General features: G+C 42.1%; 1 protein-coding gene across 2 annotated transcripts in view; it reads left to right on the top strand.

Annotated features, from left to right (window-relative positions):
* Positions 1-20,778, top strand: part of LOC110987066 (ras GTPase-activating-like protein IQGAP1) — a 61,658-nt gene that overhangs the window by 21,878 nt on the left and 19,002 nt on the right. For both annotated transcript variants that reach the window (XM_087137423.1, XM_087137422.1), the window contains exons 6-27: positions 62-129; positions 2,338-2,429; positions 3,417-3,438; positions 4,868-5,046; positions 5,481-5,574; positions 6,258-6,421; positions 7,351-7,441; positions 7,969-8,132; positions 8,672-8,708; positions 9,477-9,646; positions 10,219-10,300; positions 10,537-10,700; positions 11,086-11,176; positions 11,662-11,826; positions 12,184-12,326; positions 13,157-13,327; positions 14,487-14,570; positions 14,733-14,804; positions 15,465-15,534; positions 15,814-15,900; positions 16,028-16,149; positions 16,492-16,784. In XM_087137423.1, coding sequence (XP_086993549.1) covers positions 62-129; positions 2,338-2,429; positions 3,417-3,438; positions 4,868-5,046; positions 5,481-5,574; positions 6,258-6,421; positions 7,351-7,441; positions 7,969-8,132; positions 8,672-8,708; positions 9,477-9,646; positions 10,219-10,300; positions 10,537-10,700; positions 11,086-11,176; positions 11,662-11,826; positions 12,184-12,326; positions 13,157-13,327; positions 14,487-14,570; positions 14,733-14,804; positions 15,465-15,534; positions 15,814-15,900; positions 16,028-16,149; positions 16,492-16,784 — 2,625 coding nt within the window. The remainder of the gene's footprint in view (positions 1-61; positions 130-2,337; positions 2,430-3,416; positions 3,439-4,867; positions 5,047-5,480; positions 5,575-6,257; positions 6,422-7,350; positions 7,442-7,968; positions 8,133-8,671; positions 8,709-9,476; positions 9,647-10,218; positions 10,301-10,536; positions 10,701-11,085; positions 11,177-11,661; positions 11,827-12,183; positions 12,327-13,156; positions 13,328-14,486; positions 14,571-14,732; positions 14,805-15,464; positions 15,535-15,813; positions 15,901-16,027; positions 16,150-16,491; positions 16,785-20,778) is intronic.

Below are 20,778 nucleotides of genomic sequence, written 5' to 3'. Positions count from 1 at the left end.
CCTACTGTGCGATACCTCGTGGATTTCTTACGTTTGCACCATCTTCCATTTCCCCGTACAGCTTGTACCTGTTCAAGCTGGGCATTGCACCACAGATCGAGAGCTTGTATGGCAAAGTGGACTTCACTGGTAAATTGATCTTCTCCAGTTCGTTTGATAAGGGCGTTCCAGGGGCATAGTCACAGTTGTGAAGAACTACTGGTAGAACTGTGTGCACTTCAATTCTTTGAAGATAAACATGCAGTCTTTAATGGTTTTATTTTACCATTTGCATTGAAGTGGAAAAAAGGCCCAATTATTTCATAGTAACAACGTGAATTTCCAATTAATCCCTCAAATCTGTCGTGAGAATTCATTTACCTGAGTGAATATTCAAAGAGTCCGCACATGTATTTTTGTTGTACTCTTTCTAAGATCCTGATGCTTGAGTGTCGCAACAAAGACGATTTGGTCATACCTATTGATTTCCATTGTTCACAGTGCTGGTCTGCAATGTGTCACTCAGATAATCAGATTACATGTATGTTTTCATCAACTTCTTTTAACTTACAAACCCTCTTGATGATACAGCATTGCAAAATGAAATGATGGCTTCAAACATTCCTTCTCAGTAGTGTACGTGGCAGCTTGAGCAACTTTTCTATCCTAACCTGTTTTTGTAAGCAAGATTTTTCCTGCTATTTGGTTGTACAAGATAGACACGTACTGCTTACTGATACTAGTAGCCATGTTGTAATTTCCTCACAGTGCATATTCACACATAGGCATTAGCTAGGTAATTCCGAATGTAACCCGACGCAGAATGATGACAGATAGAGCACACTCAATCTCGTTAGACAATTGGTTGAAGCAGAGATTGTGGCCTTTGCTTTTAGCTTGGTTTGAGGGTCCAGCTAATGATATTCATTGTTTTTTGGCACCACCTCGTATTTGGTTTCACCATTGCACCTGTGCCGGGCACATCCGCTGTCACCTAAGCCTGCCCCAGCCGGGCATGAAGTTTGGGGCCGGAGCCGCGAACTTTAGCACTGGCATTTAATAGGGGAAAAAAAAAACAGCCATCCGGAAATATGTTGTAATGTATCAGGGGCAATCCCTTGGCATTGATACTGGGCCAGTTGTGTTTAGTCATGCTTGGAAACCTTGAGCTCACAAGACCATGTGATAAACCCTTTATACACATGGGAACTTTGTTTGAGGGACCCTTACTTACATGTACCGCTATGTGTCATGTTTGTGATGCGAAAGTTACGTGTGACCGTTTTATTTTCTCTTTGCATGAACATGACTCAGAAATTCCCCAGTTGATCAGAAACAACAAATACTTGTCCTTGATAGTCCCTAAGTATTCATTGTGTGTATATGAAAGACTTTGTGAGGCTGTGCTCAGGTTTTATGTGTACTGTACATCACATCAAAGTTAATGTTCCATGACAGTCTCGATCAAACCTAGCCCCTAGGTATTGAGTGGAAAACTTTGTCCGAGAAAGAGGCATGACCAGAAGTACCGGTAGCAGTGCAGTAAGCTGTCTCTTGAAACTAGCTCCAACTATGCTGGACACTGAAAATTGTGTCCTAGAAAGGGGCGTGACCAGAAATACGGTAGCAATGCAGTAAGCTGTCTCTTGAACCAGCTCCAACCATGCAGGAGACTCCACAGGATTCCTTTTGCTCCAACATGTATAAACGGTGTAGTTCAAGCAGATTCTGTAAACCGGGTAACACGACTGCAGTTTATGTGTTTTGCTTCAGGGAAAAAACAGACAAATTCACATGCATAAAGACCCTGAAAAATGAATGGTTTCCCATTTTCTTCTAAACAAGCAAGTTTAATTTAGACTGCTTTATTTACCAAAAAAAAGATGAAGAACAATACAGAGCGTTTTCCTGTAAAAATGATCAAAAGTTGCTCTGTGAAAATTCAAAATGGCAGTTTTGTTTTTGGATTTAATACCTACTTTTCTCCAGTGAAAAAAAGATTAAACATAAAAATGAGAATTGGTTGCCAGCCACTTTTACCCAGGTCCAAGTTGCATATATTAATCCTAGTTGTCTTGAATCATCAAACAGTTTCGGGTGTCAGGATTGTCATTGATAAAAATGAGAAGTAGTTCTTCTATGGATCAAGGTGCAATTACTGTGGCTAAGAATATATTTTAGCCCTTGGGGTATTTAAGACTTCCCATACCATGTCAAAAAAATGCATTGCGCACATGCCAAACTCTTTTTTCTTACTTTAAATAAAATAGTAACAGAATGGAGATAGGTTGTCAATTCCCAAATTTAATTAGGTTTCCTAAACTGCTTCTGATGTTTTCCCTGTGCTTTCCTGAGTAGAGGAAGAGATCAGTGCCATGCAGCAGGAGCTGGATAAATACGGAATCACCATGCCGGCATTCGGCAAGATCGGAGGAATCTTGGCCAATGAGGTAATGGAGCAAGTACTGTAACACCTTGTGCATGCGGCGTCTGTAATGAAAAGATCAGAGAGCTATCAACATTATTAGCCCTTGCCAGTGGGCTAATTTATCCCTTTCCCCCCCCCCACTTCGACTCCCTGCAGAGCAAGGCGCAGCTACATTGCACCGCCTTTGGCAACCCTCAGGACCTAGTGAGCAACCAAGCGAACAGTTACACAAATTCTGGGCCCTCCCCCCAAGTTTTAGTAATCATCGGTCACAGGGAGAAGCAATTGCCTTGCCAAGGGATGCTTTCCACTGTCATATCCATGGCTGCCATCCATGCTTGTGATATCCCGTAACTGTTTTGTCAGCCCAGCACTCTCAGGGTATTACTCATCCCTTCATCTTCAGCGAACAAATTTACAACAAAAAGGGAGTTGTAATGTACAGGGCACCGCTGCTTACCAATATGCATTTGTATCAATGTATGCATTGGTAATGTCTTTGTGACAGGAACCAAGGAAATGCAGACAGTTGTTTGCAAATGGTTTTTTTCAATTTGAGTAAAGTCGGCCATCTGATATGTTGTGACTCTTTGTTACAACATGTGGTTTTTGTAATTTCAAGATGAACAGAGATGGAGGTTGCAGGTTCAAATCCCACTCCAGTCAGTGGCTTTGTTCATCTTAATGATTACTCCATAAGCACCTACCGGTAGTCAGTTTGACTATATATTTTGTTTGATGACATTTTTAATCAAGAGCCAGTTGTTCATTGCTGTCACTAAATGCAGTCGGGTGGAATAGTCAGCTTGTAAATCTACGCCGTCTAGAACCAGAACAAGAATTAGAAACTTCACCCTACCAGTACATGTGCTGAAAGATTTCCTGGTATTGGTACCTAAACATGTCCGGTATTTTGAAAGTTGTGGATGTGGAGGGTTAAAACACCTGTAAGGGATGGCACTGAAATATTAAACAAGAGTGTTTTTCTTCTCTTTTCCAATTTCGACAGCTTTCTGTGGATGATGCTGCAGGTAAGTTTGTTTTTGTTTATTTTTGTCGCTGAATAGATATTTGCTCTTATTCAGTTTGTTAAATATTTGTAGCTATCGGACTGCTCATGCACGAATCCATGCTGGGTAAAAATGATCTTTCGGTGCTTGACATGGAGGCTTCAAATCATGAAAAAAGATGCTGATGTGGGGTTGGGGGAAATCACACGGATATTTATTCCAGCTTGCAAAGTGGGGTTGATTCTCAGTCAACTTGAGGTGAGCTAGTCAACAGGCTTCATTTCCTCCAATTTCCTCCCCCTCTCATCGAGTCTAGGTCATCTCATTTATTTTCCTCGAGGTGTGCTTGTCCGTCCTCAGCATCACTGACAGGGAAGGCCGCGTGGTACTCTTTCAGCCAGCCTTGGTGCTGAAAGATTGGAGCTCTGGTTGAGCTAACATCTTGCCCTGTTCCCTAAATCCCCTCGCCTTCCTTTGCCATCCAAATGTTTAGATGCACTTGGACTAGGGAACTGAATCACAACATAACATTTTGGAGAGGTTTGAAACTTAACGTAGCGGTATGCATTTGACTCATGCCTCTTTATTGCATTAAGAGGGTGCCAACTCCCCCGGTTTTTCTTCACACGTCATGCTTTGAAGCCTTCCTGGTCACGTTGTGATGATGGAGATTCCTGTATGCCTAAAATAAATCTGTATCTTGTTTGAGCGACAACGGTTGACAGACTATCGCATTCTCAGATTTACAGGAGTGCCAAAAGTTTCCCTCTGCAGTTTGTCCATGTAATCCAATGCGATTTAAGTCACATCAAAGACCCTACTGATCACCATTGTGTTCATATACCGGTACCATACATGTTTATTTTAACCATGTTGAGGTTGTGCATGGCAGTCATCTTTCTGTTAACTTCTTTTGTTAAGGAGGGATAGCAAAAAGATCTACTTATGTGTATCCTGGTGGAACAAAAGCTCTTTGAGAAAAAATCGTATAAAGCAAGATATGAGACGGAGAGAACCCCCCTGCTTTGTGTTGGTCGTATTTTCACTGGAATCTGAGGAATTGTTTTCAGACATCTAGGGGGGGATGTGTTGGGTAACAATAGTCTAGAGTGTGCATAGCAATTGGACATGTGGGGGGGTACCCCTCGGTCTCATTTCTTGCTGGATATAGTCAAACTTAATCACCCGAAACTACCCATGGTGAAATTTGGATCCAGCAATTTAGAAAGGCATGTACCCTTTTTTCTATTGATTACTTGCAGGAAAACTATTGGGGACAAAATCATCTTTTTAACATCTATTGAGACTGTTGGCAGATTTCGTGCATTGTGATTGGCCAACATGTTGCAAATAGTTTGGTTTAGCTGTGTAAAACAAAGGATTCAGTATTAGTAATGGGCTTTGTTTCTTCAGGAATCTAAAGACACATCTTCTTTCACCCCATACACAGTGCATGCTGCCGTTATCGCCATAAACGAAGCCGTTGACAAGCAAGTGTCTGCTGACACCATGAAGGCACTGCACAACCCCAACGCCATGCTTGTCAATCTGATCAACAATAACCAGGACCGGTACCAGGAGGTGCTGTACGATGCCAAGGAAAACAAGAAGCAGAGTGCCATGAACAAGGTGGGGGAACGAAGGTCGTCATCAAGGGGGACTGTAGTCAAGCCCATCTCAAGTCCAGTCACTACCGTCGTCCAGTCAAGTGGACTTTCTGTCAAATATCAAATTCACTTTCTTTCAAATACCTTTCAGATGAGGGTAATTCCAGAAATTAGGGTCCATTTTTTTCAAGTCCCTCTCACATCTGACATATGATTTTGTAAGTTCAGAACACATTGTTTAATTTCCAAGAGTGATGAATTAATGCAAATTACCTGCCAAACAAATAGTAATAGTTTGAAATCAATTCCGGTGACATTTCCATAACAGATCAGATGTAACAGGGACCCAAAATGTCACACTTTTGGACCCCTAATTTCTGGAATTACCCATGACAGTACTTGGTCGGAAGAGACATCTCTCAAAGAGTTCCAATGGTTATTTCCTTTTGTCCACAGAGCATGCGTGAAGGTGAAGATATGGCAGAGAGAGACATGTATGAATTGCTGCTAACACAGGCAGAGATACAGGGCAACATCAATACCGCTAATGGTGAGTCTGACGGTTTCGTCTCAATCTTTATTAAAGGGTCTCTGCCGTGCACTTCACACCTTCAAAATGCACCTTTTCATCTCCATTAACCTCATTTCCAATTTTTTTCCACCATTTAAAAGGTTTTTTGGTTCTCATGCTCATGAGATTTCGATATTCATGAGTAAAACTATGACCAGCCCAGCCCAGGAAGAACACCTCATTGTTACATTGGTTTGGTCACCAGAAACTGCTGGATATTTTTGAATTTTGCTGGCCTAAATTTTCTCTTTTTTTGGTGACTCCAAATTTTCTCTCTTTTTTTGGGTGACTCGTTGTGTAAGTGTGAGCAACCCTTTATAAGAAAAGCTTTCAGTGAGTAAATTCTGGGATCAGAAAACCTATGCACCGAACCATGTTCCCTGAAGGTCATTACGGCAACAACACCCTCAATTGTCCAGGAAAGCATGGAAATTTTGAGCGTTTAAAGATATTCTTTTTTTCACTACATTTAACCTGAAAGGAATGCCAACTAGTTTTCAAGTGTTGAAGATTATAAGGTTGCAGGAAGAGTATGTCTACAGAATACCCATTCCTGGTACCCTTTAAACCATTTCCCCCTCTTGTGCAAGGATAGCTTGGTCTTTCTCAGAGCAGTATGTTTTAATGTGGGGCTTTTCTTCTCCGCCGTCTTCCGACTGCAGTACAAAATCAACTGGTGGTGATTGACTCCGCACTGGACAGCGGTGACCCCACCGCATTGGTCCGCGCCCTGGAGAGTCCAGCCATCGGTCTGAAGGATGTCAAGTCTGAGCATGGCCGCTACTATCTGAGTATTCTGTCTGATGTGCGCAAGAAGAAGGCAGAGGTAAAACTCATGCAGACTGCATTCACTTTGGCACTGCTTTGAAGTGCTGCAGAATGGTGTCGGGATTTAGTGCGAATGCACTTCTTCAGGTTTCAGTTTTTCTCAGAAAGATATACGACAGATTCCTTGATTACCTTTACTGGCTGGCTCCTGTACGTAGATACTTCACGTCTCTTTAGATTAAAATCAGCCATGCGGGCTTGGTGCTGTTTCTGAGTCCTCCCAAATCAATCCAAGTATTTTTGGAGAGCTCTGGAGGATTGAGGCAATGGTCTCTCCTCAAGGGGTCCCTTAAAAGAAATAAGGGAGGACTTATAAGGACTGATGTTGTCTCCAACTTTTATCTGGAGACAGAGGATTTTGAAGACTCCAGTTTGCATCTTAGTAGAATGGGCCTTAGGATTAGGGCCAGTGGCTTTGAGGCAGAGGCTGTTCAGCACCATGGTTCTGTTCCAGCCCCAGTCCATTCGTAGGTTTTTTTTTCCAAATCTGGGCTTTATCTCTTCGGTTTCCTCCTCACCTTGAGCTCCACATGCTGTTCACGTGCACGTTAACTGTTGGAACCATACGAGTACTCTTCATATATTGCAAACTTGGGCATCTGTTTCTGCAATAGAGGATAGAGCTGCGTTGAACTTGAAGTTTTTAATCTAAATACTGAGGCTTGAAAATAATGATGGAGATAAACACTAAGCCTTTAAAAAGTTGGTATGCAGAAATTCTTGAAAGAAACCTGCGTCCTGCTAACAGCCACTGAAGGATTGCGTGACATATATGCATCGGTTTACACAGTCAAAAAGTGCCGCGCAATGGATAGCAGTTTGCAATACACTGTGCACAACTGAGAGCTCTTGGTTCATTGTGGTGAACCGCAATTGCCTAGGTTTGCCCGTCTTGGTACACAGTGACTGTTTCTTTCTCTGTTGCAGATGGGAGGTGAAAGAGGAACAGCCTTGGACAAAGATGAGCTCCAGCTGGGTGTCAACCTGGCCAACACACAAGCCGAGGAGCACAAGCAAAGTAAGTCAACTAAAAATTTTGTCCCAGGGCTTTTCCTCGAACCTTTGCATATTCCAGTTAGCAACTTTCCCCTTGGATCAGTTGATTTCCTTGGGGTTTTTCGTCATGTATGTCATTACTGATTACAAATTAAGACAAGACAGAGGTGTGACTTCCCCTGACATCTCCCAGGTTTCAGGACTGTTGACCCAAAATTTCTTAAGTTATAGAGTTGTAATCATTCAGGTTTCGCCACTAGTTGGATCTTTGTGTCAAATTCCAAGTGCAAGGTTCTCACAATTAAAGCCATGTCAGAATGGAGTCGTTCCTTTTCAGTTGTTGAAAGCCTTTAAAAGTCAAGGCCTGTATGTTATTGTGACAACCCCACTGTTGATTTCTCTTCATTCTCCAATCTCACCTCTGATTAAAAATATGTCTGGAATTCCTTCATTACTCAGACTTGCCAGCTACCTGTCTGGTGATAAACAGCAGAAAAAAAAAGGACACTTTAGGACCGTAAATTTTTGTTTTGTTTTATTTCCGTACAGTGTTGAAAGCCGTGCGTGACATCAATGCAGCCATCGACGGAGGCAATGCCCACGAGACTGTACAAGCTCTCAGCAGACCCGAGGCCAAGCTGCCGCCCGTCGATGTGCAGTGGGCAGGGCTGTACCAGGACGAGTTGTCTGGACTGAAAGCTTCCAACGAAGCGGTGAGAATTTGTTGGTTGCATCACAGACTGACCTGTTTTGATAAGTGCATACCATGAACCGACCTTCCTAGTGCATAACGTCTGTGCACAATTTGTCGTGTGCTAATCAAGATATGTACATCAGTTCATGATACGACCAAGGTATTTGCACTGGTCCTTGACTTTATGCTCATTTAGAGCTTATAGTCTCATGACAAGTCACTTATGACTTTCCCTTCTAAAAGCAAACAGAAGTAAGTGATTTTGACGTTTGAACGTTCTTCTTCCCAACTGGTAATTGTCACACTTCAGAGTGACTCAAGAGTAAACAAACTTGTCTACAGAGTTTTTGAGAAATGACGTGGTTCTTGGATATTTAAATATAATTTTTGAGACTCTAGCTTGTAATTCTTCAGCCTAGTTTTGGAATGGCAAGTGACATATTTGAAGCTTCCTGATTGATCCTTCCAGTCTTTAGTCCTGTCATTCTTCTGAGCTTCAAAAAACCTCATTGGGCGTTCTGAAAATCTGTTTAAATCTGTTTTATCCTTTATTGACAGGATCTTACGCATGACCAGCTTTCAGAAGCTCTGCAAGGTACGCTGCTATACAACTTTCAAACATCTAAAAGCTTTTCCCCATGACAGTGTTGAAACTAGGAAGCTTTTCCCGATGACAGTGTTGAAACTAGGAGGATTTTCCCCATGACAGTGTTGAAACTAGGAGGTTTTTCCCCATGACAGTGTTGAAACTCGGAAGCTTTTCCCCATGACAGTGTTGAAACTCGGAAGCTTTTCCCCATGACAGTGTTGAAACTCGGAAGCTTTTCCCCATGACAGTGTTGAAACTAGGAAGCTTTTCCCCATGACATTGTTCTTCCCTGTAGCGCAGCCTTGTACTTCTACCTGCGCGCGTAAATCAAATAGGCGTCTATCAATTGAGATTTGCACAGTAAAGGACACCATGATAAGGTTGTGGCAATAAAGTAATCTGAGGAGACACCGTTCCTGTAATGGCACCGTACTAACACACATGTTCATACAGCAGGTCATATATCTGTATGACTTGGCTGTGGCCAGAACTTATGCGTAAGTCTATGGTAGTAGCCGCAGCCAGTTCTCACATGGTCAGGTGTAATTTCAAGCTGTAGCTAAGTGATTCGTGTGTGGCCGTACATGTAGGGCTCGCGTGTGTGTTGGCAAACTGCAATGCTCTGCTATTCAAAGAGAGTGTTGTAAGCTTTGCGCCAATGAAGTAATGACTTCGAATTCTACTTGCCACATCCCTTATCTGTGGCCATTTATCATGAAACGGCCCAGGTTCAGCATCCGTCAACCAATCAACCCTTTCAACCATTTCTCACAGTGCTTGGCGTGGTGGCCAGCATTAACCACGCAGTGGAGGCAGGTGACGCGGACAAGACGGTCCGCCTCATGCTGCAGCCTGAGTCCTGCCTGGGAGACGTGGACGGTGATGAGACGGTCAGGCAGAGGTACCAGGACAAACTGGCCTCTCGGAAACACTCCAATGCTAAGGTCAGTCCAGTCAGGCCAGCTCCTGGCAGTTATCTATGTAAAAAAATATTGGAATGTTTAACCCCAAAAAAGAGGAAACCATTTTGCTGAGTAGCCGTCTAGATATTTTGTTTGTCTGTAATATTTTATTGTTTAATCATGTTGAATATGCCACATTTACCTAGCCGCTGTGACTAAAAGCACTCTCTCCACAGCAAAGAGGAAAAATTCCAACTTTTCATTTTTCAAGATCATATATTTTCAACAGCAGTTGGCCTTGAGTGTTCATGTATCAAATGGGCATGAAGCTGTGTGCGAGCAAACATTGTTTTCCCAGCTTACAGCATTTTGGCTTAGGAATGTTCTAGCATTGATTCAAAATACAAGCTTCTAATGAACATCTGTAGATCATTTACAGTCTGTCAGATCAGTCCGACTGTGATCATTTCACCAGGAGCCCCGTAAACAGCCCAGTATCACCATTCAGAGGTCATTTGCTACATTAATTTCCAGTAGCCGTCTGTCGTTACATTGACATGCCATTAGTGAATTTGTCAACATTGAGCAATGCCAACACCTTTTACGCCTTGCAGGCTGGAGCGGATTATCTCCTACAAGAGCATATACAAGACTGTGTGGAAAAGGTCAATGCGGAGGTCCAGGAAGAACACGAACGTGAGTAGCCACTGCTGGCAGAGATGTGGAGGGGCTTTTTTCCCTTTAACATTAAGCTCAGTTTTGTAGAGCTGCAAAGCAGAACGTGACCTTCAGAAAATTTGTGCGCTGAGCGCAAATCAGTGGAGAGCCCATTGTGATTCTACTGCATTACCAGGAAATGCTTCTCTGGCTGCGTCCACATCTTGTATCACAAGCCAGGTCTATTGATGCTGTGTCTTTGCACTTCTTTCTAGGTATCATGGCAGTGGCAAAGATCAACGAGGCCATAGATACCGGCGATCCAGACGAGACCCTTAAGGCTCTGCAGACCCCAGCCGCCAAGCTGCGAGAGGTGGACCCCGAGCTACACATACTCTACCTCATCACGCTACGAGGCGAAAAGGACCACAAGGCAGAGGTAGGACCAGAAATCCTGGCATTTTTGTCGAGGGGAACCAAAAGAGGTGAAGGTTGAGAATGGCGATGCAGTGAACATGACCTGTTTCCACTTGAAAGTGACATTGTTAATTCTCACAAAGTTTACCCTTTGCCTATGTTGGCAGTGACTTCAGTGTGGTACAGTTCTGTGTATTCAGTGTTTGGGTCAAAAATGAAAGTGATGTACCTATATAGTAGAGCAAGGTTTGCCTTTGCAGAGCACAGACTGGTTGGCCCTCGTTTGCCATAAAAGTGTTAAACTATATTTAACCTACACAATATTATCTTTCAGACACCAAGTATATATTTACTAAAATGACTGTTGACAAAAAGAGATGTTTTTTGACAATTTTTTTTGTCGTCAGTTGATGGAGGATGAGGCAGCTGTTTTGTGGCTGGATGAAATCCAAGATGGCGTCGACAAGTCCAACAACAAGAACGTCAATGCAAATAAGCGTAAGCTCTCTGTCTCTGTGAACTATGAAAAAAATCGGGGGGAAGAGGGGAGGATGCAGAAGTGTAACAAGTGAACCAAGGAGTGTGCTTCTATCAGAGTTGACTCGATACTGACTCCAGAGACAAGAAATGGTCTTGCCTTGTTGACCCTAACCCTGTAGGGACCATTGAAATCGTGCATATGCTTGTTGAATTCAGAATGATTAGGGTTAATCTGCAACCTTTGAGCTAGTTTGTAATGTAAATCTTTGCAACTACCAACATCTCAATGTTGACCCAGTGTCAAGTACAATGTCAAGGCTCCGATGGCCTGATGTTTGTTGCCTGTTTTTAACAAACCCTTCGTTTCCAGATTTTTGTACTTACACCACCTGTCAAATGACTGGAAACAGTCCTCAATCTGGGCTGAGCGTATTCTTAATAAGCACAGGGCATATTTTATCTCTTAATTTTCTCTCAGTAACTTCTTGTTTTCATTTGTACAGTTGCGGTGAGCGTGGCCAATGTCAATATGATGATTGATGACAAGAAATCGACCCCTCTCCTGGATGCACTGCGTCACCCAGACCTGGCTCTCCATTCAGTGGTCCCTGAGTGTGAGCAGACTTACATGGAGAAACTCACAGAGGCCAAGGAAGAAAAGGCAAAGAGTAAGACAGCTGATTGGTCAAAGAATTCTAAAAATAGAGTCAGCACTGTGATTAGATTGGATTGTCCTCCAGCTACGTGTACTGTATTTTAAGTATCGCCAAGGACAGAGTTAGTCCCTTTTGGGGAGGGGGTGCCAGCTTCTCCCATTTTAAAGTGTTGTGAGAACCTTTAACTTCATACTAGAAAACCGCATGCATTGACGCTTTGCAAGTAAATCCCCAAATCATGGGTGGGGCAGTCTTGTCATGGGAGGGGCGGAGGAAACAGTATATAGATTCCATACTTCTAATTTAATTACATTCCAACATTTTCTTGCCTTTCACCTGTTACGTCTCTCCCTACTTCTTTCTCTGCAGGTGGTGCTCCAGGTAGCTGGGTCTGCCACAAGCTGAAGGATGGGAGCAGTTTCTACTTCAACTTCCTCACCATGGAGTCCAGCTGGATTGAAGCGGAAGACTTCAACGATTCCAACCTGCAGCTCAGCAAAGAGGAGATCCAGGCAAGTCAGCGCTGACAGCAAAAAAACCGAAAAAGCTCCGAAAATGGCTCACGTGCTTCCAAACTGAAGCTCTGCTGAGTGTCGTATCTTTAATCTTGCTAGGGGACATAAATTACCAGGTGGTTTGTAAGACAACTTCACAGAGATTATGTTTACACGTTTTGGGCGATGTATTGTCGCCAACAGGTGACTGGGTAAACTGTGAAATTCCCAATTGGTTTTGTACACCTACTGACAAGTCTGTGGAAGTGACTGTGTATTTCATATAAACTTGGTTACTGTATGCAGGTTGCAGTTGTCGCAAAAATTGCTGTGTGTGGCCTAAGAGGGTCACAAAAATTAAGCTGGTTATAATGCCTCACAAATCTTGTACAAATGGCTGGTAAGGTTATTTAATGAGGGCCAACATACAGTGTTCCCGCGGCCTGGAAAAGTCATGGAATTTTGTAAAAATGACTAAAGTCATGGAAAAGTCACGGAATTTTTCAACACTATGTGTGAAGTAAGTGCAAAAAATTCTTGATTTTATTTGCAGCTTTTAAAGTCCGAAGAGTCCAAGAAATTGCAGTATTGGGTCATGGATTTTCATAATTTGGTCATGGAAAAGTTATGGAATTTTATTGTCCTTTAGGTGCAGGAACCCTGAACCTAGAAATGAAGTTTTGCCGTGGTGTCATGTCCGTTTTAAAGGCTGCTTTTTGGGCCAAAAATAATCCTGCACCTGGTGTCAGCTGGCATTAAATAATCCCTAGTTAAAAGCCAGAAACATTCAAGCAACGTAGCTGGCAAGTATGGTGTTTTTGAAAATTAACTATTCATTTGACTGACAGAAAGTTGTGACAGGGGTGACAGCCGAGTATGATCGTGCCCTCCTCTTCCAAGCCAATGAGGACAAGATCGTCACAATCCAGTCTCACGTCAGAGGGACTATCGCCAGGAAGGCCTACAAGGAGAGACTGGATTTCATCAGGAGGCAGTTACCTGCTATCGTTCGCATACAGGTGAGCCTGTGTTCAATATTAGGCAGTTTTGGTAACGGTGAGGGCTGTTCTCTGTAGTATGTTGTTGGCAAAAAAGTGAAGCCGTAGCCACATTATCTCTGATGCGTTCATAGGCTTAGTCTTTTATGATAGTAAGATAGATGCCAATATGGGCCCAATTTCACGACACTGCTTACTTTTAAGCAACTTTTTTTGCTGACCATTGAGCAAAAGTTTGCTGAACCACTCGGTGCCAGGGTTTCTGGTACCGGACTCCTTGGGTTTGTACACATAGCCGGGCTGCCCGAAATCAGACAAAGGAGCTGGGCCTTGTAACAAAAGACCGTACTTGGAACAAAAGGCCTGCTGCTGGGAATTACCATCATTTTTCAGCTGGCATTACTGGAGGTAATCCATCATTATTTTGAAACAGTATACCACTGTTTGGGCCATTCAGCGCCTGCAGATTATCAGCGGGGACAAAAGTACTCCAGTGATGAGCGATGCAGTACAGCTGCATGCTAATCCGACTGCATTTGAAAAGACGCAACTGCCATTCAGCAACACACTGGGCCAATTTCGGGAACAAAGGAAATTACACAATACCGCATAATCTGGGCTCTCTTGGGGCGGCAGTCCTGGCTGCAATACTCGGGCGAAAGTGGAAGTTGCCCGTCAGAGTAGCCACCAGACAGTCATTTGTGTGGGTCTAAACATCTAGTAAATGAAGTTATGAATTCTTGAAGAATTTTGAAAACGGAAAATCTTTAAATCACCCAGGAACTCATCCCGCACATTCAAATTCCCACCTGGCAGGAAGTGGTTAATGGAAAGCGTATTTCAATGCAAACATTCCAGTTGCTGAAAACAAACAAAACAGGTGCTCTGTAAGCCAAAAAATTCCATGGGTGTGCATGGAGATTTCCATTGTTACCTCACCGAGTTATTCAAATATTTGACCTGTTTGCTGTTAACTCGATTTATTGAAATTTGTCATCAAAATATGTCCAGACCACTACGTAAGATCAAAATTCTTGTTTCTTCAAATTCAGTCAAAAGTGGCACTGCTGAAGTGGTTGCAAAGAGGCAGGTAGGTCAGTATTGCTAGGAGAGTGGGTGTTCAATCTGGGTAGATTCAAGTGAATTGACGTCAGTGTTAATATGTGATGCTGTCTTTCAGAGTTGGCTCAGGGGATTCCGTCAGAGACGAGCTTACAGAGACAGACTTGAATTCCTCAACAAGCAAGAGGAAACCTCTGTTAAGGTACAGACAAGTTCTTTATTTTGCTAAAGGAAACTCTCTCATCAGCAATATTGGTATTCATATATTGTAAATGGTATTCCAATTATAATTTTATATTCAAAGTATTTCATTTTGGTTCAGTATTACTACAGTATTGTGGTGTTATTTATGTATTTTTTCCAGTTGCAATCTTATGCCCGGATGTACAGAGAGAAGAAGAAGTACCAGGGAAGACTCAATTTCTTCAGAGATAATGTAAGTAGGAGTGTAACGCAGCTTCTGCTGAAGAGAAGTATAAACGTTTTGGGGTCCAGGTGGGGCAGAAGAAAAACTGATGTAGTGGACCTTCCCCCAGTTTGTCCACCTGTCACACTTCCTGAATGCATGGTTGTCATAAAATACTGGCACTCTCGATAGCAAAACAATTTGCCAAATGCGACTCGAGAAATTTACCGACCCGTTATGCCTTCTCATTGCATCATTTGCCTTGAACACCAGTGTTAGAAAACTCAAAAGTTATAGTGTGGCCCATCCTGCGTCCACCAGTCTTGAATGAGCCACTGGTCATGCAAAGGAAAACATTCCTTTGTCATTGTTCACCCTGTAACTTATGACTGGGTCTTGTGAACGTTGTTGTGACTGGATTTGTGGAGGAGCTTGCAAGGAGACTGGGGAAGTTGTGGCTTGATTTTTGAAGAGTGTTGCGATAGCCTTGACTACAACTTACTAATGTAATCATTGCTGTTACAATTCATTTCAAGTAGATGTGTACACTAGTGAGAGAAACCCCAATCATTTTAATCTCAAACAGTGTCATTAGTCTGTTCTAAATGTAGAAAAAGTTTTGTTTTTATGTTTTACTGTCGCAGTCTTCCTGACGATTGAGAGATTCCATTTGTAATTTGTTCTCCTTAGGTGAACTCTGTGATCAGAATTCAGACCTTCTGGCGATCCAACAAAGCCAGGAATGATTACTTCACACTCAGTAAGTACTTCAGTAAACCAAGCAGTTGCTTAATATCATTAGAGTGTATCATCAATATAATTACTTGTGGTATGATTGCAATGTACATCTTGTTTTACTTCAGGCTCATGTTGTTTATGAGGTAATTTCAGAGTGACCCAAGTTTCTTGAGAAGAAAGAAGTTGCTTGCAAACATTTGTTTGACCTTTAATAATCTCATTATTGGGGATAGGGTTGGGTGTTAAAAAAGCCTTACCCAGCTCCGCTTTTCAATCATTCCGTCCTCTCTTTCTCCTGCAGTCAAATCAGAAAATCCACCTGTCAGCGTGGTCTCAAAGTTTGTTCACCTACTTGAGAGCAACGAAGTGGACTTGAACGAGGAACTTGGTAAGCAACATTACAGACTGCCAAATGTTCACTGTTTACTTTAAACACAGAAGATGTAAATCCAGTGCTGGCAAATTTGTAGGGATCTGAAGAGGTGAAAAGATTGATGGGTGCTTTGCTATAACAGAACTGCAAGAGTTGCGTGAGAAAGTGGTGAAGAAGATTCGCTCCAATCAGCAGCTAGAGAACGACTTGAACATGATGGACATCAAGATAGGACTTCTGGTCAAGAACAGGATCACGTTGCAGGTAACGGCTCCCAGGAGGCAGGGAAGGGTGGATCTGAGACCAAACTGTTTGAGGGATTTTCAGGTTTCTTTATGGGCTGGGCTCTCTCAGCCGTGAGGCTAAATTTTGGGGCTTTTTTATGTTTTGATATGGAAGGGGAAATGAATTAGTCCCAGAAAATCATTTTGAAAGAAAATAAAAATGGCCTCTTTAGTACATTCGAACAGATAGCTTCTTCAAAATATGCCCTTGAGACTCATTTCATGGGATCCGATTATTCAATGTATGAACCCCCAAACAGTCTTGAGCCCTTCAACTATTGGAAGATTGAGGACAATAATGCTTGTCTTCCTCTTCTCCCAGGATGTGGTGTCCCATGGCAAGAAGCTGCGCCGCCAGACGGAGACCAGTCGCACCTCGGGCCTGAAGGCGCTGAGCAGGGAGAAGCGAGAGATGCTGGAGGCCTACCAGCATCTCTTCTACCTGCTGCAGACCAACCCCAGCTACCTGGCCAAGCTCATCTTTGCCATGCCCCAGAGCCGTACCACCAAGTTCATGGAGTCCGTCATCCTGACGCTCTACAACTACGCCGCCAACCAGCGCGAGGAGTTTCTCATGCTTAAACTCTTCAAGACGGCTCTGGAGGAAGAGATAACGTAAGCTCTTTACTGATTTCTTTTTCTCTAGACGTGGATGAGATGTTGCTTTTTAGCTTAACAGGCTTGACAAGGGTGGCTATGAAATTAAAGAACTACACAAGGGTTTTGTGGTTTGGGTGCAGTTACTTTTTGCTTATCTTGATTGGTTGTTTCGAAATGCCCATGATTTTAATTTAGAAATGCCTAATGGGTCAAAGGTTTGTGTCACTGGAACGGGTTATTGTCTCTGTAGTGTGCTGCCTCTTGTATGGAGCAGTGGTGAAGACAAATGTGAAAAGCAGTTGTCTGAGGTGACTAGCTTTCTCCAAAACTGAAGGTGGCGTGCCGTTGCAAGTTCAATTTTGTGGGCCTTTTGTCAGTACTGTACTGAAAATGAACAGCAGCATTAGTCAAACTGAACAGAACTTTGAAATAACCAGCTTGAAATATCAAACTGGGATGAAAAACTTGTGTGGAAGAGAAACACTTTTCTTTTAGAGAAAACTCCTGTTTGATTTTGTTTGACCCCAGTTTCACATACACAACAGAGCTAGGGCCAGGTTCCAAAAAAATAGTCAGATTCTCTTGCCATGTATTGAGTGAAGGTTGTCAAATAATACTTTCTGGCTTTATCGGTGATTACTTTTGTTGGTCATTGTGGGAGCCATGTTAAAGGGACAGTGATACTTCTTGTGACCATTGAAAAGATTTTGCACACCCATCAATTTTTTTGAACAGCTCTTCAATACAGGGCGTATCAAAATGATGGAAACCCTAATTTAACCATAATTAATAGGGAAACTGCAGATTTCTTAATTAAGCATTATATGTCTCCAGAAAGGCCTGAATGTCTTCTTTCCAGTGACACCTTGATCATGTGCTCAATGTTACAGTGGAACGAGTAACAATGCATTGTTTACCAGCAGGTGAAATTTACTCTGTGGCAAATCAGCATACACTGTAGATGATGCACATTTTACTGTGCTTAGGCCAACACAAACAAGTGCTTTTGAATGTTTGTGTATGCTACCGGCAATTTGTCACAGAGCAAATGTCACCTGCTGGTCAACAATGCATTGTTACTCGTTCAACTGTGACATTGAGCACATGATCAAGATGTTGTTGGAAGAAGACATGCTGGCCTTTCTGGAGACATACAATGCTTAATGAAGAAATCTGCATTTTTCCTGTAAATTGTGGTTGAATATGGGTTTCCTTTATTTTGATTGGCCCTGTATCTTGGATTGTGTAGATTGGTTTGCAATGAGGTACTTGTCTCTTTCACACGGATTTTTGCTTTTCAGTTGTGGAGTTTTCTTTCATTTATTCCATGCATGGCATTTTTCCTTTCAACTTTTGTTGTCATTTACTAGTCTGCCTGCATTATTTTTTACATGTAAGATCTATTATCTCAAATACCTTGCACCGAACTCCAGGACGCTACCAACATGCATGCTGGATGGACCAACAAGTCCACCAATTTTTGGTTAGACGGCAATCATAATTCAAGGTTTATCCAAGTTTTCAAGCAATTTCCCGCCTTTGTTTTACAATGAATATAAGTTACATTGATGCCAGGTGGGGAAATGAATAACGTCCACCAGTCCAATTTAGAGGTACATGTCTGTAAGTTGATGCTTGACTTTGCTGCATTTTAGTTTTGCTTTTATCTGTACTTGTAATCTACAGTTTTTTCTTCGGTTTTATTTTTACGCTGCCAATTTTCACTCTATTATTTTGTATCTGAGACCACTGCAATCTTTCTTGCCACTTTTTATCCACCTCTCCATCATACATCTTTTCGCTTCTTTCCGGATGCCACCTCTACCCTAGGATGATGTAAGTAAGGAGGTGTCAACCTCTTTCCCCAGGACGTGTATTGTACCACACACTGTTTGAATTTTGTATCTGGTAGTGGCACACACTACAATTCGTGGTTGATGTGATGTCCTTAACTGTTTCATGTCTGATAGAGAATTCAATTTGTAAACATGTAACAGTGGTAGACATTTAACTGAGAATACTAACCTCATGCACATTTAGTATGTTTTTGCCATCTAAGCTTTTGCTTCCAATAATGTCACATGGGCAGGCTTGAAATTTGCTGAAATTGGACAGGCGCATAATTTGTTTTTCAGCTTGGCTGCTTTCAAGTAACATTGGGACAAAATTTGTTCATGCATGATGATGCAAATAACCCAAATCTCAGGCTGCGATATCCCTTCAACTACCAAGAAGTGATAATTCTTTTTCTTTTTTCCACTTTTTTTCATTTCCACTAATAGACTCCCTTTTGGAGGGAGGGAGGGAGGGAGGGAGGGGTAAACACTGAAACAGAATTTATTTCCCTTCAGAAGTGAAGTAATATGCCTTTGTCTTCTGTACTTTCCCAGCTATGAATTGATAGAGGATATCTGTATCGCATTTCAAAGCTGCTCATATCGAATTTACGACAGCAAACCACCGAAAACTTTGTGAGTTGTGAAAGAAGAGATAAAGGGACATCCTTTCAGACTTGAGATCTTTCCTTGCCTCTTGGTCATTCAGTTGGACTGTAACAATTGTGCATCATGGCATTTGGCCAGAAAAGTCATCTTGGGAAAAGAGTAAAATGTAATCTGTACTGAACCTTGGAACAGTGACATAGCTGATCAGGGGTATGTTTTGGCCTGTGGGCTCCCTGTTTTAATCCTGGGTGGAGAATGGCAAGTGCTGAATGTCTGTTGGCGATCCTGCTCCTGAACATAAAAGTCCTGAGACCGTGAGATGAGGCTTAATTGTACTCGTCCTCTCTCCGTCACTCCTTCAGAGGTTATTCATACAAAATGTACATTCTGTTGTGTCTGAAAAATCCTTTCTGAAGATTCATTTGTATCCATGTCTTATTAGGAATACATGTACATTGTGAAGTCAAAATGTTCATTTTGTCTACTGTACCTTCTGGTCCTATTGTGTCCTAATGCAAACAGGAAAAGGTGAAATGAACCAATTTTTGTGGAGAAAGGTCCATAACAACGTAGGAATTGTGTCCATAGGTAAACATCAACTTCAGAGTCTTACCTCGTTGGCCTTTCAGTTTGAATATACCGGTATATGTATGCCAATGTTGGGATTGGCAAACACATGCATCATGTATATTTGGTGTCTGTAGTTCTAGGTTTTATTGTTACACGTTTTAGGCAAAACTGAGATCATTGTTGAATTCACCGTCTTTTATTTGATGTGGAGATTAATTATTTGCAGTTCCAGTAGACCACAACCTTATCTTGTTAGTGAACTCTCAAGAATGTTTCAAGTAGCTGTTCCAGAGTTTCATTGCTATATTGCTATTAACTCATTTTGTATATACCTGTGGTGTTCTGACCCAATGAACATGGTGCATGGTGCCCTGTTTTACTGATTCTGCAATCATTTTTGTCATTCAATCAGCCCTGTTGACACACCGTGCATGTTCTTCGCTTATTCATCATGGATTCACCTGTTTGGCATGCCCCAAATCATTCTTGCGGAGGTTTCTTTAATTAAGGAAGCACAAGCACATGTGTCTTCCCCAATACAAAACAAACAACTCAGAGAATTGTAATTTGAACATTTTCTGTTGATAGGAAACTTGATCTACTTGTAAATGAAGTGAAAGTTAAAGTTTGTCAAGAGGATGGTTGAGGGAGTTGCCATGACAGCTGTAATCATGGAAACCAAACAATCACAGCGGACAATTTGGACACACACATGTGCTGTTTCCTGATAGCTTTTTGCATGAAGGCATCTTGATATTTAGGGAAACCATTCCAAGAAAATTGAACACATTGTGGTCTCCTGTTATGTGACTAGTGTGAACCCTGTGCTGTTGACCTTAACATGTTGCAAATTCTGATGGCTGTCAAGATTGTGTTTTTGTTTTCACCGAGATAAACATTGCTGAAGAATCAATTGCCTATAATCACAGCACAAGTACATGTAGTTCACCACCTCCTTGTTGGATGATCAGGTGGCAGAACCAACAATAGAATTT

The sequence above is a fragment of the Acanthaster planci genome, linkage group LG05 (genome assembly GCF_054643075.1).
Source record: "Acanthaster planci isolate LZ-2023a linkage group LG05, COTS_SCS, whole genome shotgun sequence".
Taxonomy (NCBI): domain Eukaryota; kingdom Metazoa; phylum Echinodermata; class Asteroidea; order Valvatida; family Acanthasteridae; genus Acanthaster; species Acanthaster planci.
Note: the sequence above shows the minus strand (reverse complement) of the source record. Positions and strands in the feature narration are given on the sequence as shown.